The 22,957-nt window shown below is 44.1% G+C and overlaps 1 protein-coding gene across 1 annotated transcript in view; it reads right to left on the bottom strand.

Moving 5' to 3' along the window:
* Positions 1-6,888: 6,888 nt before the first annotated feature.
* LOC129847533 (G-protein coupled receptor 22-like) overlaps positions 6,889-22,957 on the bottom strand; it is a 72,843-nt gene continuing 56,774 nt past the window's right edge. Inside the window, exon 2 of the mRNA XM_055915295.1 lies at positions 6,889-17,700. Within this exon, the coding sequence (XP_055771270.1) occupies positions 15,877-17,583 (1,707 nt within the window). The 5' untranslated portion in view covers positions 17,584-17,700 and the 3' untranslated portion in view covers positions 6,889-15,876. The remainder of the gene's footprint in view (positions 17,701-22,957) is intronic.

Genomic DNA, 22,957 nt, shown 5'->3' with positions numbered 1-22,957 from the left:
CGTCCCCTGCCTCAGATGATAGAGGAGCTCACCAGCCGTTTTTCCTTCGGGAGGATGGTCGAATACTCTCCTGAAATAAAGGGTGAACTCCTCAAAATGGTCCAACGCCGCATTCTCCTCTCTACACACAGCGCTGGCCCACTCCCGGGCTTTCCCGGTGAGGCATGAGACGAGGGCGGAACTCTTCTCCCGGTCGGATGGTACTGGGGAGACCGTGGCCAGATATAAGTTCAGTTTAAGGAGGAAACCCTGGCAGCCAGCAGTATCTCCGTTGTAACCCGTGGGTAGGGGTAAACGGATTTTGTTAGGTTCAGGTGGGGAAAACGCGTTAACGGTAAATCCCAGTTGTGGCAGTGGAGGCGCTGGAGAAACTCCCTGTCTCTCCCAGCGATCCATATTCTGGACAATACGATCCATGATGGCGCTCAAACAGTCAATCTCCTTTGCTTGTTCCATAACGCGCTTTTCCACCTCCATGGCCGTCGTGTCCTCTCCTGCTGACTTCATATATTATATGGTCAGAGATTCTGTCACAATGGCGTGTATAAGTGGCAGAGGAAGTCAGGCGCAGGAGAGTCAAAATAGAGTGTAGCATGGAGTACTTTAATAAAAGTCCCAGTAATTAGCTCCATAACACTCACGGAAAAATATAATACAAAATCTGGGTACGAAGACCCATCGCACACCTATACACAAAACACACAACACTTGACAACGAACAATCTCTGACAAACACATGAAGGGAAACAGAGGGTTAAATACACAACAGGTAATGAATGGGATTGACAACAGGTGTGTGGGAAGACAAGACAAAACCAATGGAAAATGAAAAGTGGATCGATGATGGCTAGAAGGCCGGTGAAGTCGACCGCCGAACACCGCCCGGACAAGGAGAGGTAACGACTTCGGTAGAAGTCGTGACAATTACAAACACCTGTCTGTGTCCTATGAAACCCTATATAACCTGGTGACTTGCAGTGTTTGACATTATACCCTAAAGTTGGTGAAAAATAAATGATTGTTTCAGCGTGTACAGCTTTTCCTTTTCTTTATAGATCACTTTCCTGCAGTCAAATGACCTAGTTGCCTCATTGGTGTAATGTTATTCATACTTTTTATAATTTCATAATTAATTAACATATATATTTTTTGAATGCAGAAATTCCTGTATTTCTATGTCAAATGGTTTTGTTATATATCAGTCTTCGGTGATGTATATAAAGTGTAATATTTGAATGCAAACTACAAAATTGAACACATTGTCTTCTTTTTTTTAAGCCCATAAGAATGCCTGTGAGGTGTATACTTTTGTTTCAAAGTATATTTGTTTAAAAGTCTAAGTTGTTTGGGGGGGTACAAAACTAACATATGGAATTGTTTTCAAATGGTCATATATGGATCATTTAGCTATTTGATTTAGACATTTTTTCCCCCTCCAAAATTATTTTGGACGGTACAGACGTTGTTGTGACAAAACAGATTTTCATGTCTCATGGAATGACAAACACCGTTGTACCTCAGCCACCTTCCACCGCAGATGTGGAAAGCCAACATAGGCGGATCTGATAGATTGAGACACAGCCCATGCAAAGCTAGTTTAAACTAAGGGATTTTGACGGGATTTTTTTATTATGTTACTTAGATTGACACACGGTAGTCCTCTTAAGGACTATCAATTAACATTCTGTGTGACCCTGATTTAGTCCACTGCAGTAAAAGGTTGAACAGGGCGAGGCTATATGCTGTAACAGGCGAGAGCTGCAGTAGATGTGGGGGTGGTGGTTTTGGTCACAAATGCATCGCTATGCATCTACATTCTCATCCAGTGTTGACTAACCATTGGTGTTTATAAATGCATTAAAGCAGACTCCTTCTCTCTCCCTCCCCTCCCATCTCCTTGCCTTTCCCACTTATCCCCCTCTCTCCTATTTTCTCTTTCTTCCCATCCATGTCCCCCACTCCTTCCTCTCTCTCACTCTCTCCCTCTCTCCTGTTCATATTCTTGCAAGTTTCTCTCTCATATTTTTGCCAGATTCTCTCTCTCTCTCTCTCTCTCTCTCTCTCTCTCTCTCTCTCTCTCTCTCTCTCTCTCTCTCTCTCTCTCTACTGCTCTTCTCCCTCTCTTCTTGCCAGTCTTTCCTTCATTTTCTTTCTTTCTCCCTCTCTCCCTCTCCTCCAAGGTGACTTTCCTTCCTCCACAGGCACTGCAGATGTTTTCCCTGAGTGTGGATAAGAAATGAGAAAGATGGGGTAAAAAGACTGAGGGGGAAAAGAGAAGGGGAGGGAGGAGAGGCAGTATAGAGTGAGGTGTAGAGAAGGGGAGGGAGGAGAGACAGTATAGAGTGCGGTGTAGAGAAGGGGAGGGAGGAGAGGCAGCATAGAGTGAGGTGTAGAGAAGGGGAGGGAGGAGAGGCAGCATAGAGTGAGGTGTAGAGAAGGGGGGGAGGAGAGGCAGCATAGAGTGAGGTGTAGAGAAGGGGAGGGAGGAGAGGCAGCATAGAGTGAGGTGTAGAGAAGGGGAGGGAGGAGAGTCAGTATAGAGTGAGGTGTAGAGAAGGGGGGGGGCAGCATAGAGTGAGGTGTAGAGAAGGGGAGGGAGGAGAGGCAGCATAGAGTGAGGTGTAGAGAAGGGGGGAGGAGAAGCAGTATAGAGTGAGGCGTAGAGAAGGGGAGGGAGGAGAGGCAGTATAGAGTGAGGTGTAGAGAAGGGGAGGGAGGAGAGGCAGTATAGAGTGAGGAGTAGAGAAGGGGAGGGAGGAGAGGAGGTATAGAGTGAGGTGTAGAGAAGGGGAGGGAGGAGAGGAGGTATAGAGTGAGGTGTAGAGAAGGGGAGGGAGGAGAGGCAGTATAGAGTGAGGAGTAGAGAAGGGGAGGGAGGAGAGGAGGTATAGAGTGAGGTGCAGAGAAGGGGTGGGAGGAGAGGCAGTATAGAGTGAGGAGTAGAGAAGGGGAGGGAGGAGAGGCAGTATAGAGTGAGGTGTAGAGAAGAGGAGGGAGGAGAGGCAGTATAGAGTGAGGTATAGAGAAGGGGAGGGGGAAAGGCAGTATAGAGTGAGGTGTAGAGAAGGGGAGGGAGGAGAGGCAGTATAGAGTGAGGAGTAGAGAAGGGGAGGGAGGAGAGGCAGTATAGAGTGAGGTATAGAGAAGGGGAGGGGGAGAGGCAGTATAGAGTGAGGTGTAGAGAAGGGGAGGGAGGAGAGGCAGTATAGAGTGAGGAGTAGAGAAGGGGAGGGAGGAGAGGAGGTATAGAGTGAGGTGTAGAGAAGGGGAGGGAGGAGAGGCAGTATAGAGTGAGGTATAGAGAAGGGGAGGGGGAGAGGCAGTATAGAGTGAGGTGTAGAGAAGGGGAGGGAGGAGAGGCAGTATAGAGTGAGGAGTAGAGAAGGGGAGGGAGGAGAGGAGGTATAGAGTGAGGTGTAGAGAAGGGGAGGGAGGAGAGGCAGTATAGAGTGAGGTGTAGAGAAGGGGGGGAGGAGAGGCAGCATAGAGTGAGGTGTAGAGAAGGGGAGGGAGGAGAGGCAGCATAGAGTGAGGTGTAGAGAAGGGGAGGGAGGAGAGTCAGTATAGAGTGAGGTGTAGAGAAGGGGGGGGGGGCAGCATAGAGTGAGGTGTAGAGAAGGGGAGGGAGGAGAGGCAGCATAGAGTGAGGTATAGAGAAGGGGGGAGGAGAAGCAGTATAGAGTGAGGCGTAGAGAAGGGGAGGGAGGAGAGGCAGTATAGAGTGAGGTGTAGAGAAGGGGAGGGAGGAGAGGAGGTATAGAGTGAGGAGTAGAGAAGGGGAGGGAGGAGAGGCAGCAGAGAGTGAGGTGTAGAGAAGGGGAGGGAGGAGAGGCAGTATAGAGTGAGGAGTAGAGAAGGGGAGGGAGGAGAGGAGGTATAGAGTGAGGTGTAGAGAAGGGGAGGGAGGAGAGGCAGTATAGAGTGAGGTGTAGAGAAGGGGAGGGAGGAGAGGCAGCAGAGAGTGAGGTGTAGAGAAGGGGAGGGAGGAGAGGCAGTATAGAGTGAGGAGTAGAGAAGGGGAGGGAGGAGAGGAGGTATAGAGTGAGGTGTAGAGAAGGGGAGGGAGGAGAGGAGGTATAGAGTGAGGTGTAGAGAAGGGGAGGGAGGAGAGGCAGTATAGAGTGAGGTGTAGAGAAGGGGAGGGAGGAGAGGCAGCATAGAGTGAGGTGTAGAGAAGGGGAGGGAGGAGAGGCAGTATAGAGTGAGGTGTAGAGAAGGGGAGGGAAGAGAGGCAGTATAAGGTGAGGAGTAGAGAAGGGGAGGGAGGAGGCAGTATAAGGTGAGGTGTAGAGAAGGGGAGGGAGGAGAGGCAGCATAGAGTGAGGTGTAGAGAAGGGGAGGGAGGAGAGGCAGTATAGAGTGAGGTGTAGAGAAGGGGAGGGAGGAGGCAGTATAGAGTGAGGTGTAGAGAAGGGGCGGGGGCAGTATAGACTGAGGTGTAGAGAAGGGGAGGGAGTAGGCAGTATAGTTTGAGGTGTAGAGAAGGGGAGGGAAGGGAGTCAGTATAGAGTGAGGTGTAGAGAAGGGGAGGGAGGAGAGGCAGTATAGAGTGAGGAGTAGAGAAGGGGAGGGAGGAGAAGCAGTATAGAGTGAGGAGTAGAGAAGGGGAGGCAGGAGGCAGTATAGAGTGAGGTGTAGAGAAGGGGAGGGAGGAGAGGCAGTATAGAGTGAGGTATAGAGAAGGGGAGGGATGAGAGGCAGTATAGAGTGAGGTTTAGAGAAGGGGAGGGAGGAGAGGCAGTATAGAGTGAGGTTTAGAGAAGGGGAGGAGGAGAGACAGCATAGAGTGAGGTGTAGAGAAGGGGAGGGAGTAGGCAGTATAGAGTGAGGTGTAGAGAAGGGGAGGGAGGAGAGGCAGTATAGAGTTAGGTGTAGAGAAGGGGGGGGAGGAGAAGCAGTATAGAGTGAGGCGTAGAGAAGGGGAGGGAGGAGAGGCAGCATAGAGCGAGGTATAGAGAAGGGGAGGGAGGAGAGGCAGTATAGAGTTAGGTGTAGAGAAGGGGGGGGAGGAGAAGCAGTATAGAGTGAGGAGTAGAGAAGGGGAGGGAGGAGAGGCAGCATAGAGCGAGGTGTAGAGAAGGGGAGAGAGGAGAGGCAGAATAGAGTGAGGTGTAGAGAAGGGGGGGAGGCAGTATAGAGTGAGGTGTAGAGAAGGGGAGGGAGGAGAGGCAGTATAGAGTGAGGTTTAGAGAAGGGGAGGGAGGAGAGGCAGTATAGAGTGAGGTTTAGAGAAGGGGAGGAGGAGAGACAGCATAGAGTGAGGTGTAGAGAAGAGGAGGGAGGAGAGGCAGTATAGAGAAGGGAACTAATATGATTAACATAGGGTGTAATAATCTATACTGCTTATTTATCGCACAAAACATAAACATGCTGGACATCACACACAAATGCATGCACGCACACACACAAACACACACAAAACATACTGGACGTTAACAATCTGTTTTAATAAGGTAACGAGGGTGTTAAAGGAAAACTCTAACCAAAAACAATATTTTGCTATTTGTTTCATCAGTTCTATGTTGACAGTCCAAATATTATTATTTTTTTGCATCATATAATGCAAAATGCATCATACAGGGATGATTTCAGTATTTAGAAAGTTACATATCTTGAAAACTTGATTGCTTACAAGCAAAACATTTTGGGACTATGTCAACAATGGATTAATGAAACAAATACCAAAAGAGGGTTTTTGTGTGGAATTTTATTTTAAGAGGATAAGTGAGCTGCAGGGTAAAGTGATGTAAGGTGTTGGTAGAGGACAAGTTTACCTGAACACCAGCAGTAATCTTCATTAGCTTCCTATTGTCACAGCACTGGAGAGAGGGAATGAGGGATGGCGCATATATATTATTATTCAAGAAAAGCGGAGTGGCTGCAGTCAGCAGTAAATACTGTAAGAATCTGGGACAGAGTTTCTAAATTAGGGATCAGAGAAAGAGAGAGAGGAGGGAGCGTGGTAGCAGAAGGGGAGGACGGTCAGGGGTAGAAAGACAGAGTGACAGATTTGGACAGTTGGAATGGATGATTATAAAGTCAGTCCAGGGCTAAGCAGACCTGGCAGGTCCTCCTATTGACTGAGCTAGATTGGACTGCTGAGACACAAGCTGTGCATATTATCTCTACAAGGTAGGTCAATCTTTCCACAAGTGTTAGTGTCAATGGTGGGATCTGAACCCAGGCCTCCAATGGGAGAAACCAACATCCACTACCTTAGCCTGCACAAAACATAATCAGTGACAATCCTAGAAAAACTTGACTCGATAGCCAGCAAATGGTAAATGTATTATTTTACCTCATGTAAAGAGTGGTGTTACATCGATTGTCTATGACAGGTTTTTTGGTGTCGATCTCATTGCAATATTCATAGAAATTGCAAGTCAATAATTGTTAATGATTAATATTGTTGGCCCCATGCCGTCAAAAGGTTAAATACGTGACTAATTGCAGGAACCACTTTTCACAGAGTCCTGTCATAGATTGTAATCAACTACATGCAAATTGTAACTGAGATTGGTCATAAAGGATATGTGATAAACTTTAACAATCATCACATGCATCATACTGACTGCCTTTAGGTCCGATAAGACCTATTCACACTAAACATCGAACAGCACCAATTCCTGAATGCTTAGAGCCACAGTCAAGGCTAACTGAGCAGCTAACATGAATCGAAAATGGCAAACCATGTAGCCTACAATACAATGAATCAGGTCACACCAAAATCCCAAATGGAATGGAATGTGTGCTGTGCAGAGTTGATTGACAGTAGAGCAGGTTCATGATGAGACTGGGAGTGCTCTCTCTCTCCCACACACACACTCAAGCTCCTCTCTCTGTGTAAGATACTCACTATGTAAATGAAAAGGCATGTGTCCACTTAGGCATGTGCACAGTCTTTTTTAATTATTATTCCAGATTTTGTCATGTTCTAATAAGAAACACAATATAACAACACAATAGAAATCATGTACAATACTATCTCTATATACATGGCAATAAATGTACAGTACGATACGCACATACAGAAACAAAATACATTTATATGTTTGATCTCTTCCATGTCTGTTTTCTTACCCTCTCACTCAGCACGGCTGATATTCTGGTCAGCAGATGACTGCTGCAACACAAAATAATCCTTCCACTCAAACCCCTAAGAGCTAGATATTAGAATATTTACATCCCTGAACATGTACATATATAAATACACAGGAATTAATTCCTTCCGTCTGGCTCCAAAATGAAGTAGGAGGGAAAAGGAGGACCTATATTATAGTAACCCACAAAAGAGACTGAAAAAGTTCCTTCACACTTGAGAGCCATACATAGTCTACCCAAACTTTTGATCATACAGTACCAGTCAAAAGTTTGCACACACCTATTCATTCATCTTCACTATTATTGTAGAATAATAGGAAAAACATCAAAATTATGTAATAACACATGGAATCATGTAGTAACCAAGAAAGTGTTAAAAAAAATCTAAATATATTTTATATTTGAGATTCTTCAAAGTAGCTACCCTTTGCCTTGATGACAGCTTTGCACACGCTTGGCATTCTCTCAACCAGTTTCATCTGGAAGGAGTTCCCACATATGCTGAGCACTTGTTGGCTGCTTTTCCTTCACTCTGTGGTCCAACTCATCCCAAACCATCTCAATTGGGTTGAGGTGAGGTGATTGTGGAGGCCAGGTTTCCATCAATGGTCAAATAGCCCTTACACAGCCTGGAGGTGTGTTGGGTCATTGTCCTGTTGAAAAACAGGACAATCATAGTTTTGATGTCTTCACTATTATTCTAAAATAGTACAAATAAAGAAAAACCTTTGAATGAGTAAGTGTGTCCAAACTTTTGACTGGTAATGTATGTAGCCTACCTACTTCATGGCTATAACTAGGCTAATACCTATCACAATAACTGAGGGCTGGTGCAATGATGTAACTGTATATGTTCAACATGCTTCAGAGGGAGATACAGTGCATTTGGAAAGTATTCAGACCCCTTGACTTTTTCACATTTTCTTATGTTACAGCCTTATTCTAAAATTGATTAAATAAATAAAACATCTTTATTAATCTACACACAATACCCCATAATGACAAAGTGAAAACAGGTTTTTAGAAATGTTTGCAAATGCATTAAACATAAAAAAAAACACAAATACCTTATTTACATAAGTAATCAGACCCTTTGTAATGAGACTCAAAATGTTTTTGCTTTGTCATTATGGGGTAGTGTGTGTAGATTGACGATTGAATGTAACAAAATGTGGAAGTCAAGGGGTCTGAAAACATGACAAAAGTAATGTATATATAAAGGTCATTCTACTTGTTCTTTATCCAAAAGTCATTACCAGTTTTTTAATTCTATTTTTTCTTCTTCAATTAAATCATTCAATAATCAAGTTCAAATATTAAGTTTAGAAAAGTAAAAAATACATAAACAAAATCAAATTCTAACACATGAAACATTAACAAATGATAACAATATAATGCTGTCTATTTTAGATATAAAGCCCTGAGGAGGAGGTAGACACAGATCGAAAACAACCTCCAAATGCTGCTCCAGGACCTGTTTAACTCTGAAGCCTGGGATGGTTCACAGTGGTGCAACCATCTGCCCTCTAAGAAAAAGAGGGTTCCTCAAGGGTTCTTTGGTAAGGGTTATGGTTCTATGTGGAACCATAATGACTCAATGAACCCTTTGAGCCCTTCAATGGTTTTTTGCAGTTAAGAAAATCGTTCTTTCATCTTTTAGTGATCATTCAAATGTAGGGGCAGCGGCTCATTGGAATATATTTAGGGTGTGGTTTGCGCACAGCTCTTTTTGTGCAACCATGATTGAGAGTGCTATCCCAGTTGATCTAATCTGTTGTATTATGTAAATGCATATGAGAAAAAGATTGGTCAATAATGATGTCTTATGAAAGACCCACATAAGGTTTTGTGTCAGCTATGAGCTGTTGACTATATCAGTGGTTTTTATTTTTCTCCTCAAGGACCCTGAGCTGTTCTGGAGCTAGCACACCTGATTCAATTTGTGGATTAACACTTATGGAAATGTAACAATATCATATGGCTACTAACCACAATATAAAACCCTGTATGGTTCTTCAAAAGGTTCTTTGTAGAACCTTTGACAAAGGTTATTTAAAACAGGTTCTAATTAGCCCCCAAAAAGGTTGTTACCATAGCGGAACTCTTTGTGGTGCTATATACTGTAGAACCTTATGAAATGGTTCTTTATAGCACCATAAAGGTTCTATTTAGAACCCTGTAAGCATGGTTCTTTACAGAACCTTCAAAAAAGGATTCTAGATAGCACCAAAAAGGATCCGCTATGTTTACAACCCCAAGAACCCTTATTTGGAACTATATAGAACCACACACACGCACACTACACTCTTGTAAACACAAGACATACAGTAAAACATTCAGAATCATTTGAGAAAGGAAATTAAGGAGTTTTTTTTGTTACAACCAAATCTCTATTTTTTAAAATATAAATAGCATGTTATAGAAGGGTGCAGGCATGATTTCACATGTTTTGAGAAACTTACCCCAAACAACAAATTACTTCCTGATCTTCTTTGTGTAGTATGGCCCCCCCCCCCCCCAAAACATGAACAAAGGCTCCAAAAACACCCAAATACATCCTTTTAGAAACTGCAAAGCTCTCAGTATAGTGATGCAGGTCTTTAGATGTTGTAAACATGAAATTGTGTCATTCTGAACTTTACATGTAATGTTATACTCAATGTTGTTGTAACTCTAGCGATACCTCTCGGTCTATTCTACAGGTAACTGCCAAAATAAAGGAAACACTTGAGTAAATGAGGGATACAAAGCATATTGAAAGCTGGGGTGCTTTCACACAGGAAGTTCCAGACACTTGTAGAATCTAAGCTAAGGCGCTTTGAAGCTTTTCTGGCCGGTGTGGTGGCCCAACGCCCTATTAAGACACTTTATGTTGGTGTTTCCTCTATTTTGGTAGTTACCTGTAGCAGCAGGCTACAAGGAGAATGAAACAGCTGGATAGGGGAAACAGATCCTGCCGCGCAAAAGGGAATATAACATTGCGGATAAAGTTCAGAATGGCACAATTTCATGTGTACAACATCTAAAGACCTGCATTACTATCCTTAGAGCTTTGCAGTTTCTAAAGGATGTACACATCACTGACAATCTGAAATGGTCCACCCAAACAGACAGTGTGGTGAAGAAGAAGCAGCAGCAACTCTTCAACCTCAGGAAGCTGAAGAAATTTGGCTTGCTGAACTTTAGTCACTGTCACTAGCCGGCTACAACCCGGTTACTCTACCATGCACCTTAGAGGCTGCTGCCCTATGTACATAACACTGGTCCCTTTAATAATGTTTACATACTGTTTACCCACTTCATATGTATATGCTGTATTCTGGTCAAGGCCTATCCTATTTAACTATTGCTGTACATATACTATTCTTCATATATACTACATATTCTATCTATATAAAGTGCCTTCGGAAAATATTCAGACCCCTTGACCTTTTTCACATTTTGTTACGTGAAAGCTTTATTCTAAAATTCATTAAATTGGTTTTACCCCTCAACTTACACACAATACCCCATAATGACAAAGCAAAAACAATTTTTTTGTAATCTTTGCTAATTTATTTCAAATAAAAAAACTGACATATCACACTTACATAAGTATTCAGACTCTTTACTCAGTACTTTGTTGAAGCACCTCTGGCAGCGATTACAGCATTGAGTCTTCTTGGGTATGATGCTACAAGCTTGACACACCTGTATTTGGGGAGTTTCTCCCATTTATTCTCTGCAGATCCTCTCAAGCTCTGTCAGGTTGGATGGGGAGTATTGCTGCACAGCTATTTTCAAACCTCTCCAGAGATGTTCGATTGGGTTCAAGTCCAGGCTCTGGCTGGGCCACTTAATGACATTTAAAGTATTGTCCTGAAACCACTCCTGTGTTGTCTTGGCTGTGTGCTTAGGTTCATGTCCTGTTGGAAGGTGAACCTTCGCCCCATTCTGAGATCCTGAGCGCTCTGGAGTATGTATTCATCAAGGATCTCACTATACTTTGCTATGTTCATCTTTCCCTTGATCCTGACTAGTCTCTCAGTCCCTGCAAATGAAAAACATCCCCATAGCATGATGCTGCCACCACCAAGCTTCACCGTAGGGATGGTGCCAGGTTTCCTCCAGACGTTTCATCAGACCAGAGAATCGTGTTCTCACGGTCTGAGAGTCTTTAACTCCAAGCTGGCTGTCATGTGCCTTTTACTGAGGAGTGGCTTAAAGGCCTGATCGGTGGAGTGCAGCAGAAATGGTCCTTCTGGAAGGTTCTCCCATCTCCACAGAGGAACTCTAGAGCTCTGTCAGAGTGACCATTGGGTTCTTTGTCACCTCCCTGACCAAGGCCTTTTTCCCCAGATTGCTCAGTTTGGCCGGGCGGCCAATTCTGGAAGAGTCTTGGTGGTTCCAATCTACATCCATTCAGGAATGATGGAGGCCACTGAGTTCTTGGAGACATTCAATGCTGCAGAATTTGTTTGGTACCCTTCCCCAGGTCTGTGCCTTTACACAATCCTGTCTCGGAGCTCTACGGACACTTCCTTCGACCTCATGGCTTGGTTTTTGCTCTAACATGCACTGTCAACTGTAGGACCTTAGATACAGTCGTGGCCAAAAGTTTTGAGAATTACACAAATATTAATTTTCACAAAGTTTGCTGCCTCAGTGTCTTTAGATATTTGTCAGATGTTACTATGGAATACTGAAGTATAATTACAAGCATTTCATAAGTGTCAAAGGCTTTTATTGACAAGTACATGAAGTTGATGCAAAGAGTCAATATTTGCAGTGTTGACCCTTCTTTTTCAAGACCTAACTTCTGGGCCACATCCTGACTGATGGAAGCCCATTCTTGCAAAATCAATGCTTGGAGTTTGTCAGAATTTGTGGGTTTTTGTTTGTCCACCCGCCTCTTGAGGATTGACCACAAGTTCTCATTGGGATTAAGGTCTGGGGAGTTTCCTGGCCATGGACCCAAAATATCGATGTTTTGTTCCCCGAGCCACTTAGTTATCACTTTTGCCTTATGGCAAGGTGCTCCATCATGCTGGAAAAGGCATTATTCATCACCAAACTGTTCCTGGATGGTTGGGAGAAGTTGCTCTTGGAGGATGTGTTGGTACCATTCGTTATTCCTGGCTGTGTTCTTAGGCAAAATTGTGAGTGAGCCTACTCCCTTGGCTGAGAAGCAACCCCACACATGAATGGCTTCAGGATGCTTTACTGTTGGCATGACACAGGACTGATGGTAGCGCTCACCTTGTCTTCTCTGGACAAGCTTTTTTCCAGATGCCCCAAACTTTCAGAAAGGGGATTCATCAGAGAAAATGACTTTACCCCAGTCCTCAGCAGTCCAATCCCTGTACCTTTTGCAGAATATCAGTCTATCCCTGATGTTTTTCCTGGAGAGAAGTGGCTTCTTTGCTGCCCTTCTTGACACCAGGCCATCCTCCAAAAGTCTTCGCCTCGCTGTGCGTGCAGATGCACTCACACCTGCCTGCTGCCATTCCTGAGCCAGCTCTGTACTGGTGGTGCCCCAATCTCACAGCTGAATCAACTTTAGGAGATGGCCCTGGTGCTTGCTGGACTTTCTTGGGCGCCCTGAAGCCTTCTTCACAACAATTGAACTGCTCTCCTTGAAGTTATTGATGATCCGATAAATGGTTGATTTAGGTGCAATCTTACTGGCAGCAATATCCTTGCCTGTGAAGCCCTTTTTGTGCAAGCAATGATGACGGCACGTGTTTCCTTGCAGGTAACCATGGTTAAAAGAGGAAGAACAATGATTCCAAGCCCCACCCTCATTTTGAAGCTTCCAGTCTGTTATTTGAACTCAATCAGCATGACAGAGTGATCTTCAGCCTTGTCCTCGTCAACTCACACCTGTGTTAATGAAAGAATCACTGACATGATGTCAGCTGGTCCTTTTGTGGCAGGGCTGAAATGCAGTGGAAATGTTTTTTGGGGACTTTGCAATTAATTGCAATTCATCTGATCACTCTTCATAACATTCTGGAGTATATGCAAATTGCCATCATACAAACTGAGGCAGCAGACTTTGTGAATATTAATATTTGTGTCATTCTCAAAACTTTTGGCCACGTGTGTGTCTTTCAAAATCATATCAAATCAATAGAATTTACCACAGGTGGATTCCAATCAATTTGTAGCAACATCGCAAGGATGATCAATGGAAACAGGATGCACTGGAGCTCAATTTCCAGTCTCAAAGCGAAGGGTCTGAATAATTATGTAAATAATGAATCAATATAAAAACCTATTTATATAATATATATACACGAAGTTGAAGTCGGAAGTTTACATAAACTTACGTTGGGGTCATTAAAACTCGTTTTTCAACCACTCCACAAATTTCTTGTTAACAAACTATAATTTTGGCAAGTCGGTTAGGACATCTACTGTGTGCACGACACAAGTAATTTTTCCAACAATTGTTTGCAGACAGATTATTTCACTTATAATTCACTGTATCACAATTCCAGTGGGTCAGAAGTTTACATACACTAAGTTGACTATGCCTTTAAACAGCTTGGAAAATTCCAGAAAATGATGTCATGGCTTTAGAAGCTTCTGATAGGCTAATTGACATCATTTGAGTTAATTGGAGGTGTACCTGTGGATGTATTTCAAGGCCTACCTTCAAACTCAGTGACTCATCAATGGAAAATCCAAATAAATCAGCCAAGGATCATTCTTGGGAGCAATTTTCAAACGCCTGAAGGTACGATGTTCATCTGTACAAACAATAGTACGCAAGTATAAACACCATGGGACCACGCAGCCATCATACCGCTCAGGAAGGAAACGCGTTCTGTCTCCTGGAGATGAACGTACTTTGGTGCGAAAAGTGCAAATCAATCCCAGGACAACAGCAAAGGACCCTGTGAAGATGCTGGAGGAAACGGGTACAAAACGATCTATAACCACAGTAAAACGAGTCTTATATCGACATAACCTGAAATCGACATAACCTGGGCCGCTGCCCCAAAACCGTCATAAAAAAGCCAGAATATGGTTTGCAACTGCACATGGGGACAAAGATCGTACTTTTTGGAGAAATGTCCTCTGGTCTGATGAAACAAAATAGAACTGTTTGGCCATAATGACCATCGTTATGTTTGGAGGAAAAAGGGGAGGCTTGCAAGCCGAAGAAAACCATCCCAACCACGAAGCACGAAGGTGGCAGTATCATGTTGTGGGGGTGCTTTGCTGCAGGAGGGACTGGTGCACTTCACAAAATAGATGGCATCACGAGGTAGGAAAAGTATGTGGATATATTGAAGCAACATCTCAAGACATCAGTCAGGAAGTTAAAGCTTGGTCACAAATGGGTCTTCGAAATGGACAATGACCCCAAGCATACTTCCAAAGTTGTGGCAAAATGGCTTAAGGACAACAAAGTCAAGGTATTGGAGTGGCCATCACAAAGCCCTGGTGGTTTGTTCTATATAAAATTTGTGGCCAGAACTGAAAAGCATGTGCGAGCAAGGAGGCCTACAAACCTGATTCAGTTAAACCAGCTCTGTCAGGAGGAATGGGCCAAAATTCACCCAACTTATTGTGGGAAGCTTATGGAAGGCTACCCGAAACGTTTGACCCAAGTTAAACAATTTAAAGGCAATGCTACCAAATACTAATTGAGTGTATGTAAACTTCTGACCCACTGGGAATGTGATGAAAGAAATAAAAGCTGAAATAAATCATTCTCTCTACTATTATTCTGACATTTCACATTCTTAAAATAAAGTGGTGATCTTAACTGACCTAAGACAGGGAATTTTTACTAGGATTAAATGTCAGGAATTGTGAAAAACAGAGTTTAAATGTATTTGGCTAAGGTGTATGTAAACTTCCGACTTTATATATATATATATATATATATATATATATAAACACACACACACACACACTCTGGACTCCGACATTGCTCGTCCTAATATTTCTATAGTTCTTAATTTCATTCTTTTACTTTTTAGATTCATTAGCATTTTTGTGTATTGTTATATATTATTGCGCTGTTGGAGCTAGGAACAAAAGCATTTTGCTACAACCGCAATAACATCTGCTAAATATGTGTATGCAACAAATAACGTTTTATTTTATTTGGGTGTTTTTGGAGCCTTTGTTCATATTTTCTTCGGGGCCCTCATACTACACAATGAGGATGAGGAAGCAATTTGCTGTTTGGGGTAAGTAAAAAAAAATAAAAAAACATGAAATCACAAAAAAGGTGTCAGGACCTTTGTATAACATGCCATTTACAGTACATAAAAAATAGGTTGTAAAAAAAGGTTGTAAAAAAAAAAACTTTTCCTTTAATGCATGACTAATCAAATGATAAACTGTTACTGGATATTGACTCTCATTGAGATCTGTGTGCAGGTAGATATTGTGTTGACTTGTTCCGTGAATGACAACAGGTTGATCAATGTGTGTGGAGATTTTTGCTCTGTACCTATACTGGGATGTATATCTACAGTAACTAATGTTGCGGCAACGCAGGTGATGTCACATATTGCTTTGTAGCTTGGCATTGCCATGGATTAGGAGTGGCCATCTTGTCGTTAACTGGGGGACTAATGAGCTGTGTACATAGATCACAGAGTAGGTCTGATCTTAATTAGAGCTCTGGGTCCACCTGCCATCATCACACATCTGGATGGAGGGAGGTGCTGATGATGTCGTGTGACCTTTGTCAACTATCACATACTGTACACCCAGATACACATGCACGCTCGCTTGCACACGCACGCACACACACAGCTGCACGGCCCCTCATTCTCTCACAGCCACTGTTAGGCAGTTACTGGTGGCGTCACTGCCCTCCAGTCGGGGCTTGCGTCCCTTCCTCTGTCCACCCCCCTGCACCCAGGAGTTGTGAATAACAGTTCCCCCGTTGGGCGCCGGGTCCACCTGCAGCAGGGACACCACCCTCTTCTTGACATGGGTCTTCAGCGCTTTACGCAGCTTCTGCCTGGTGAAGGCATAGAGTAGCGGGTGGAAGATGGTGGTGCCGTATGCCATGGCCAGGAAGCAGAGCCTCACACGTACCAGGCCATCGCTGGGGCCCAGACACAGTATCAACACGTTCACCATGGACAGAGGAGCCCAGCAGCCCAGGAAAGAAGAGATGATGATCAGGGACATCTTGAAGACTCTCCGCTGGCGCTCCCGCCGGTCCCGGTGGCGCCTCACGGCCCTCCTTAGGGCGATGATGGCTGACACAGAAGCCTGGACACCTGGGCGGTCTGCCGCCGCCGCTGGTGGGGGGGAGATGCCGTCAGTGGGGTTAGGAGTCGCTGGGGTGGTGGCGCTGGGGGTGGTGGCGGCGGTGTTGGTGACCCCCGTGGCCCCACTGTCAGAGGTAACCAGGGGCATGGAGGAGAGGGGCGGGAGGGAGCTGGGGGATGGGATGAGGGGCGGGTGGGTGAGGCGTTGGTTCTGGCTGGAGGAACCTCTCCCCTCTATGGCCAGACTCAGCCCCTTCCTCCTTCGTCTCCGCCTGCGGATCCTGCAGCCTGAGTCCTTATTGGAGGCCCGTGGGCCCCTCTTGATGTGGGTGCCGATGCGGATGTTGAGGGCCTGCAGGATGCGGGAGTATGTGAACAACATGACGACCACGGAGATGAAGAAGCAGGGCACCTGCAGGAGGAGGTGGTAGTACATGGCCAGGCCCGTGTGGTAGCCCTGCCCACCCACACATAGCAGTGTTCGGTTCTGCCTCAATGGCGGCAGGGGGTGGGAGTAGTATGGAGTAGAGGGGGTGGAGGGAGTGACGGTTAGCCCAGTGTGGTTTTGCCCAGTGGGGGTCAGTCTAGTAGGGGCTTCAGAATCAGACTCAGGTATCAGATCCCCCATGTTCATCTCCAACCCTCCTCCACTCTCGCTGTCCTCCGCGTCAGACCCTATTGAGAAGAAGTCCCCCTCCAGGAAGGGCAGGAAGAAGACGGCCAGTGATATGGCCCAAACGGCAGCCAGGAGGAGTGCAGCACGTCGCGGAGTCAGCAGCCGCGTGGCTGGGCGGACGGTGATGTCATAGCGGTCCAGGCTGATGACCAGCACATTGATGGCCGTGGCCACACTGGTGAAGGTTACGCAGGCCTCATGGAAGCAGCACAGCGTAGCCAGGCTGCCCCCGCCACTACCGTCCACTGGGAGCAGGATGATCGCCACGGTCAGCGGCAGACACAGCACACACACCAGGATGTCCAGCACGTGCAAGCTGACTGTAACCATGTTGCTGACTGAATCAACCAGGTTGGACTGGGCGCAGTAGAGCACCAGCACGGTCAGGTTGCTGCTGAAGCCGAGCACCAGCTCCAGCATCAGCACGGTGGTGAGGGACACCTGGAAGCCCAGGGGTAAGGGGACGCTCCAGCCCTCCTCAGTCCCCGACACGTCCCCTCTCTCCAAAAGTCCCGACCCCTGCCCATCGCTGGTCTCCAGGAGGTCAGTATAGCCCTTGGTCTCCATGGACACCATGGCACTCGCTCATGCATAGCAACGGCCAAGCCAGTCCATGCCCTGCCCTCTCCTTTTCTCCTGGCTTTGACTGGACGCTGATGAGGGTGATTGACAGGTCTGCACCTCTCTGAAGTTCTGTGGAGAGAAGGAGAGAAGGAGGGTGAATAGCTCAGCCAGTATCTATCACATTTTAGCTATAGGACCTAGAGCTCCTCTTAAGCCTCCAACAACAAATATGCAGCAACCATGATTAATTAACATCCAATCACATTAACCATTACTCTCTCGCGGGAAACCTTCACTCTTGTGCAGACATTTAGAAATGAAACATGACAATTTGAAAAATAAGCCACGGGAGTGTTTTGAGTGAGAATAAAGACGACTTTCGAGTAGTAAGACATGTATAAAAACAATAGATACCATTAATAAGAAGGGGCTAGAAGCGTCTTATATGGTGAGCTACCTATTGGCTAGGACAGGCAAGCCCCACACTATTGTGCAGGACTTAATTCTTCCTGCTGCCGCGGATATGACTGGGACAATGCTGGGGGAAAAGGCCAAAAAAACTATACAGACAATGCCTTCATCAAACAACACTGTTTCATGACGCATCAGTGACATGGCAAGAGATGTTATGAAACAATTACTGCTTCGCATACAAGCCAGTGAATTATATGCGATGCAGCTGGATGAGTCAACAGATGTGGCAGGCCTGGCACAGCTCCTGGTATATGTCCGTTACGTTTATGGGGGGTCAATTAAGGAAGACATCCTCATCTGCAAACCACTGGAAACCTGGACAACATGAGAGGGTATTTTTAAAGTACTGGACAGCTTTGTGACATCAAATGCACTTTGGTGGTCAAGATATGTCGGTATCTGTACTGATGGCGCAAAAGCAATAACAGGGAGACATAGTGGAGTGGTAACACACGTGCAAGCAGTTGCTCGCGACGCCACTTGAGTACACTGCAGCATCCACCAAGAGGCTTGAAAGACGTTTTCGACACTACAGTGAAAATGGTTAACTTTGTTAAAGCAAAGCACCTGAGTGATCTGGGTGTGCAATTACGTAGGTACTGTACTTTCCCGAAACGGACGACACAAACAACTGGATTCGTTATCCCTTCCATGCCCTGCCTCCAGTCCACTTACTGATATCTGAACAAGAGAGCCTCATCGAAATTGCAACAAGCGTTTCTGTGAAAACTGAATTTAATCAGAAGCCACTGCCAGATTTCTGTCAGGGCTGTGCTCAGAGTTTCTTGCCTTGGAAATCGCGCTGTTAAGACACTGATGCCCTTTGCAACCACGTACCTATGTGAGAGTGGGTTCTCAGCCCTCACTAGCATGAAAACTAAATACAGGCACAGACTGTGTGTGAAAAATTATTTAAGACAGACTCTCTCCAATGCAACCCAACATTGCAGAGTTATGTGCATCCTTTCAAGCACACCCTTCTCATTAACCTGTGGTGAGTTATTCACAATTTTTCATGAACAAATAAGGTTTTATATGTAAGATGGCTAAATAATGAGCAAAATGATTGATTATTATTATATTATTATTTGTGCCCTGGTCCTATAAGAGCTCTTTGTCACTTCATGCCCTGCCGAGCCGGGTTGTGACAAAAACTCATTCTTATGTTTAATAAATGTATTGTATATTGTGTGTGTGGCAGGCTTACAATGATGACAAAAAAACAATATTTGAGAGTGTGCTGAAACTGGTGCTAGAGGGGGTACGCAGTTGGAGGTTGAATGTTTTAAGTGGTACGGGACTATAAAAAGTTTAGGAACCACTGGACTAGAGGTATGATGTATGATCAGAGCTGAGACAACAACATGTGTCATGGAGGCACTGGAAATAGTTCTAGGGGGTGGAGGGTGGTGAGAATACTTTTCCTTCTCTGAGGATGGCACAGAGTGTGGTGTGTGTGTGTGTGTGTGTGTGTGTGTGTGTGTGTGTGTGTGTGTGTGTGTGTGTGTGTGTGTGTGTGTGTGTGTGTGTGTGTGTGTGTGTGTGTGTGTGTGTGTGTGTGTGTGTGTGTGTGTGTGTGTGTGTGTGTGTGCCGTGAAGTTGGAGGTGAGCAGATGGAAGTGCCACAAGCAGCACCCACAGCTTTTTAACAAGCCAATGGGGAGATATTGGCCTACAGAACTCCCTATCTCCTGTATTCTACCGCCTGTCTGTATCCCTGAACCAGTAAGGACGAGCTGCATATCTCACTGCCCACATTCTGAGAGAGTAGGCGGGCGGTTCATCCTTACACAACATACACCCTCCATTAACTAGGTCAGAAAACATGCATACGTTATGGAAAAGTCCTCTTTTCTCAAAAAAGACTCATAAATACATATCCAGATAGGAGACACATTCAAGCACTGTTCCAATGATGATCAATCTTCATATGAGTCCAGCCAGTCTTTCTCTGCCCACAGATGAGGTGAAACACAGTCAAACCTTTTTACAAAACAAACACCCTCCAAATCTCTGTTAAATCCCACGCTTTCATTGCTTAATTTAAACCGTGGATAGCTAATGAGAAGAGAGGTTTCACATGTTGATGAGCAGGTTTCATCGTTCCTTGTTGGGGTGCGTTATAGAGCGTATAGGGCTTATTGACATAGCCCAGGGCCAACTGAGTGTGGCGACAGTTAATAGTTTTCAGAGGGGTGCGTCGGAACATAAACAAGGCTAGTAGGAACCAGCAACACCCCTCCCTCCCCTCCATCTCTTCCCTACAACGCTCATCTGTCTGTTTTTTAGATCCAAGCCGTGCCTCCCTCCAGCTTATGTTGCCCTAGTTGGCACATATCTCCTTTTCAAGTTTGATTCTCTCACAGACAAGGTTCTGAGCCACATGTGCAGTTTGCTCAGATGTGGCTCAGAACGTTATGTAACCAAGTTGAATTGGTTAAACTATCTCCTCAGCTTGAAATACCATCAATTCTCTGGTGGACCTTTTCATGTTCAAACTGCATGAGAACACACACTTAATGAAGGGCCAAATTCATTCTGGTCAGATAAAATGACAATACAGAACTCACTTAGGGCACTTTAGTGTTGAGTGTTGAGTGTTGTACTGTTTGTCCTCTCTCCTGCATGCGTCCTATAGATAATGTCTCCTGAACCTTTCTATTTCTATACTATGGCATAAATAGTATACTATGGTGTAAATACTATAGTACTCACTCTAGTGTTTTTTGCAGACTTTATTGTAGTATTTACTGTAGTATACTGTAGTATTGACAGTGGTAACTAAGTAGAAATACTTTGAAGTACTACTTAAGTAGTTTTTTGGGGTATCTGTACTTTCCTATCCTATGTATATTTGTAACTTTTATGCCACTAAATTCCTAAAGAAAAAATATACTTTTTACTCCCGTAAAAAAAAATTACACCCAAAAGTATTTGTTACATTTCAGTGGGGTAAAAATTACAAAAATATATTTTACTGGGTGACTTTCACTTTTACTTTTCTATTAAGGTATATTTACTTTTACTCAAGTATAACAATTTGGTACTTTTTCCAACCCCAAGCATTTACAGTTAACTACATTATAAATACTACAGTAAAAGAAAACTAGTATATATTATTGTAATTAATGTTGTGTTTTGCATTTTGTAGTGTAGTGTTTTTGACATAGAAGTGGAAACTTTCTCCTACAGGAGAATTATTAAATATTGAGTTTCCATAATCATAGGAAGGACTCAGACCTCAAAAGATATTGCAGCACCTCTGCTCCATTTCTGAATCATGTAGGGACACAATATATGATCTACACTTAGCATGTAGGTTTCTCACTTATGGGTAGCACAAATTGGGATATGGGGGAGGGGAATGGGCAGGGTGTACGCTAAATAAACACCGTAGTATTTACTACAGTTCAGAAAGTGTAGTGCTGTTGCGGACTGTAGTGTTTTTACGGACAATACTGTATTAAATACTACAGTTGGTGGGTGAGTAAGTGTTGGTCCCAACATTCTGTCTATTGTAAATAGTTCCTTGACCTCTGTTCCGTTCCAGCGTACTTTAAAACTGCTCTGGTTCAACCTCTCCTTTAAAAGACCAATCTAGTCCCCTCCTCACTGAATAACTTTAGACCTTTCTCTAAGTATCCTTTTGTATCCCAATTTTTTTTAAAGTTATTTTCAAGCAATTGGTGGCTTATTTCAGTATGAACCAACTTATTTGACAGATTCCAGTCGGGCTTCGACTCACTTGGCAGCATGGAAAGTGCTTTATTGAAAGTCAGTAATGACCTTCTGTTGGCTGCAGATGCCAGTGAATGCTCTATTCTTTTTCTTTTGGATCTCAGTTTGACACTATTTATCATAACATCCTTGTTGACCTTGGTAACATCATCCGCAATCATAACATTCAGTTTCACTGCTATGCGGATGACACACAGCTCTTTACCAATCAGACCAAGTGACCAAGATAGCTTAGCTACCCTTCACAAGTGTCTTGCTGATATAAAATGTTGGATGTCTGACAATTTTCTCCTGCTCAATGATAAGAAATCAGAGGTTGTTGTATTGGGCCCACAACCATTTCGCCTAGATTACTGTAACTCTTTGTATACCTGTCTCAGTCAGAAATCACTCCATTGTCTACAGCTTGGCTTTTAACAGGCACCAGGAAACGTAACAATATTACAACAGTTTTAACTTCTCTACACTGGCTACTAGTCACTTTTAAAACGATACAAATTATTGTATTAATCATGTTTAAGGCTAGGCTTGGTTTAGCCCTGTGATAGAAAAATTACGTATTTACCTGATTTGATTGATATTAATAGTTAGCAATTAATACGTAACAAATGGGAAGACATTTCTGTTCTACTAATGCTGTATTTCTATGTTCTCCACTCTTGTTCCCTACAGATAGTCTGGGTGTATGGTCACTAGAGATGGCTTGAGCAGACAAATGAGTTAACGACCTGTATTACATAGACAAGAATGTGTTCAATTAGAAATAACTTAGGAGTAGAACAATCCCTCATTGTCTCAAAATCATCCTTGCAACTGGGAAACTAAGCCAGAGTGGGGTTATGACAACAACCCTGTGCAGATAACGACCGGATGAACCCAGAGTGGATTATGATGCCCCTTGGCCTGGATGGGAGGGGTGGAACCAGCAATGACTAAGCATTCTTAGTGTCAGCTATATAAAGAACTCTGCATTTGAGAGCCTAAAGGTTAGGCTCTCGGCCTGTTGAACAGTCTCATTATTGAAATAATTAATCAATATTATATGAAGATTGTTTGAAGAAATGACAAAGTCTCTCTCAGTATGAATTTCCACGACAGCCCCATCCCATATCTCAGATATTTTATCTCCATATGAGCCAGGACGCAGCCAAAGTCTAGCTTGAAAACGAAAGTA

The sequence above is a fragment of the Salvelinus fontinalis genome, chromosome 3 (assembly GCF_029448725.1).
Source record: "Salvelinus fontinalis isolate EN_2023a chromosome 3, ASM2944872v1, whole genome shotgun sequence".
Lineage (NCBI taxonomy): Eukaryota > Metazoa > Chordata > Actinopteri > Salmoniformes > Salmonidae > Salvelinus > Salvelinus fontinalis.
The sequence above is the reverse complement of the archived record's forward strand: the minus strand, read 5'-3'. Positions and strand labels throughout refer to the sequence as shown.